The 2,850-nt window shown below is 36.9% G+C and overlaps 1 protein-coding gene across 2 annotated transcripts; it reads left to right on the top strand.

The window, feature by feature from the left end:
* The first annotated feature begins 239 nt into the window (after window positions 1-239).
* On the top strand, window positions 240-2,186 carry LOC107789147 (organelle RRM domain-containing protein 1, chloroplastic). Of its 2 annotated transcripts, none has more exons than XM_016610921.2 (4): window positions 240-528; window positions 1,447-1,515; window positions 1,735-1,841; window positions 1,925-2,186. In XM_016610921.2, exons 1-4 carry the CDS (start codon window positions 288-290, stop codon window positions 2,057-2,059), a joined length of 552 nt encoding a protein of 183 aa, XP_016466407.1. In that variant the 5' UTR covers window positions 240-287; the 3' UTR covers window positions 2,060-2,186. The 2 variants fall into 2 exon arrangements, with proteins under 2 accessions (XP_016466407.1, XP_016466408.1); XM_016610922.2 differs by having other exon boundaries at window positions 1,918-2,186.
* Window positions 2,187-2,850: the final 664 nt, after the last annotated feature.

Genomic DNA, 2,850 nt, shown 5'->3' with positions numbered 1-2,850 from the left:
TTTAAGTCGTAGATAAATTATAGATTTTAATCGAATTTGTATATATTTTATAAAAAAATTTAGTTACTTTCTCTAAATATTTCTTTTTAGATAAACCGGGTAATTAAATTTTAAAATTTCGTATATATACAAAAAAAGTCCCAAATAGCAGATCATTTGTCCGCTGGGCCCAAATGAAAATTCAAATTGGTCCGACAACCTCTAAAGTCCAGCCCGTCCAAATACCATTCTTTCAAGAGCAAAAACTGAAGCGGGTTCGACCGTATATTCCCAAATAGGGTTTCGTTATGGCTCTGTTTTGCTCACCCTGTAATAAAACCTTAACTTCAATTTCCTTCGCATCATTTGCAATTCCAAAAGCATTCAAATCCCCATATCCTCCCATTCTTAGTTCCGAAAAAGTTTCAAACTTTACACCGCGCATTTCGATTGACCTGTCTCAGAAGAAACCTCATTTACCCAAGTGCTCGGATTCATCAGCTGAACCAGATAATACTGCAAATTCTACTACAATTATATTCCTGAAAGGTACGCTGAGAAATTTCCCTTCAATCGATTTTATCTATCAGAGTTCTCGTTGCAATAGCTTAGTTCAATGATGATCATTATTAGTGCATTTAAGGATAGATAAAAGAATTATTAGTGCATTAAGGAAGCACTAAACCTTATATTTTCTTGTAGTTGGGAAAATATGAACTTGGGGATATAGTGAATGAATGCTTGAATATTTTGTCAATTCCGTGCCATCATTTCCAATTCTGCGATTTAGTTAGTGGTATGTGAAGACGAGGAGCCTAGGAGCAACAGTAAAATTGTCCGCGTCTGACTTTAGGTCACGACTCCGAGCCATGGAAGCAGCCACTAATGCATGGATAGGCTATCTACATCACATCCATTGGGGTGCGGCCCTTTCTGGGACACTGCGTGAATGCAGGATGACTTGTGCACCGAGTTGCCCTTTTAGTTAGTGGTATGTGAAAAAAACCCTTCAATTGCTCTTAGAGCCGATTAATGGCAGCTCATATAAGGAGAGAAAACTTGGTCAGGCATATCTTTAGGGTCTCTCGGCGATTTTCATATAATTTGTTCGGGTAGTATAGCAGTTAACCCTGAAAAGGACGTTCTGTTGAGCTGCATAAAGGCTACATACATGCAAATAAATGTTACTGAGGAGAGCTATATGTTTGGGGAAAGTTTTTAAAATTGATATCATCTTATACTCTGAGAACCTTCAAGCTCTTATTGACTGAAATAATATGAAGATTCTGATATATTAGTTATGTGCTTAGTAGTCTTTTCCTTATGTAACTATGGTCTGAGCAGACAGCAGTCAACAGCAAATGGATCAAGAACTTTATAAAAAAGCTTTCTGTTTATCTAAGCCTTTGATGACGATACTCTTCCTCCTTGTTTGGGTGTTACATTTGAGAATTTTGATTAATGCAGGACTAGCAAAATCTACAGCAGAGGGAAGATTAAAGGTGGTATTTTCACAATTTGGAGATGTCAGCCGAGGTGCATACTTTATCATGGAATTTCTATATACATTTTTGTCTTCTCTTTTTTCTTGATAAAGACTTCTGGTGGATAGTTATTCGTGTTAAGAAGCTCATACTTTTTTCTTTCCTCCCTGTATTGCAGTCGAATTATAGTAATTGATAAGAAACTAAGCAACTGTTGGGATTTGCATTATTCATGCTAAGAACATTGTACTTTGGTTTCCTTGTGTTGCAGTCAAAATCATAACAGATAAGATAAGTAAGCAACCGTTGGGGTTTGCATATATCTGGTTTCCCGATAAAGAATCTGCACAATCTGCTGTCCAAGAGATGAATGGAAAGGTAAAATATATATGCATTATCTCCTGATTTGGATCCATTTGCACATCAATATCTGAGAATTTCCTTTGCCGTCAAGTTCTTAGATGGCAGGTTTATACAGGTTCAGATGGCAAAGCCTGGATCCTGCAAGCCTAATGTCAAGACAGCACCTTATAAATTCTAGGCAACCCCGATCTGCTTCTGGCGAGCATTTAATAGCCCATGTAAGGTCAAATTAAGGATATCCGGACATGAATGAATCCACGATTCAGGAGCACTCGAGCAAACCTTGTAGACAACTGCAAGGAGCTATATCTGAATCTGGCTACTATTGCTCCTTTGTTGATTATACTTGAGGTCGTTTGTGCATATGGTTGCTCTCTATCTGCCGTATCTTTTGGCAATTTTTAAGGGACTCCGAATTAAGGGGTGTCTAACCAAAAAATAGAATTTTCAGTCAAAGCCTATACTTAGAAGAAAATGGGTTACTGATAACCAAGTTTTACTTCACTTCCCCAGTAACCTATTTGGGAAAATAACAAAAGCAATAGTGTAAATTGACAGAAAGAAATAGGGAATGAAACGACGGTCAATCCCTAAAATCAAGGTAGAAAACTTTGATAAAGCAAAAAATTATAAAATATATTTCAGTAGTACTTGGAACTTGTCCTTACAAGTAAAATTATTTATCCTTATATAGGGGTGTACAATCATAACGTTTTTCCTATTTAAAATGAATTCATTATGAGCATTAATTGTATTGATTGCCCGTCATCAATGATAACCATAACTGGCACATTTGTAGTTATAAATGCCTTACAACGGCTCCTATTCGCCTTCCTTATTTATTTTTGGTTCATGTATCTTTCCTTTTTTTTGATCTTTATTCATTCCGTTCACGCTTCTTCTTTGACAACTGTTCAGGCCCGATCCTCTGTTCTGTACTATCTCGTGGGTGTTTCCCTCGTACTTTCCTTGTATTCTTAATTTCGCTAATCGAGCGTGCCACTTGTCACTACGCCATTGTACT

Source organism: Nicotiana tabacum, chromosome 22, assembly GCF_000715075.1.
Source record: "Nicotiana tabacum cultivar K326 chromosome 22, ASM71507v2, whole genome shotgun sequence".
NCBI classification, from domain to species: domain Eukaryota; kingdom Viridiplantae; phylum Streptophyta; class Magnoliopsida; order Solanales; family Solanaceae; genus Nicotiana; species Nicotiana tabacum.
This window is presented reverse-complemented; position numbering and strand designations above follow the sequence as displayed.

What these genes read in the sequence shown, in the direction of transcription:
- LOC107789147 (XM_016610921.2), top strand. Translation starts at nt 288, where the DNA reads ATGGCTCTGTTTTGCTCACCCTGTAATAAAACCTTAACTTCAATTTCC. An exon ending in ATTTGGAGATGTCAGCCGAG is followed by an intron (nt 1,516 to 1,734) that starts GTGCATACTTTA and finishes CTTGTGTTGCAG; the next exon opens with TCAAAATCATAACAGATAAG. An exon ending in TCCAAGAGATGAATGGAAAG is followed by an intron (nt 1,842 to 1,924) that starts GTAAAATATATA and finishes TCAAGTTCTTAG; the next exon opens with ATGGCAGGTTTATACAGGTT.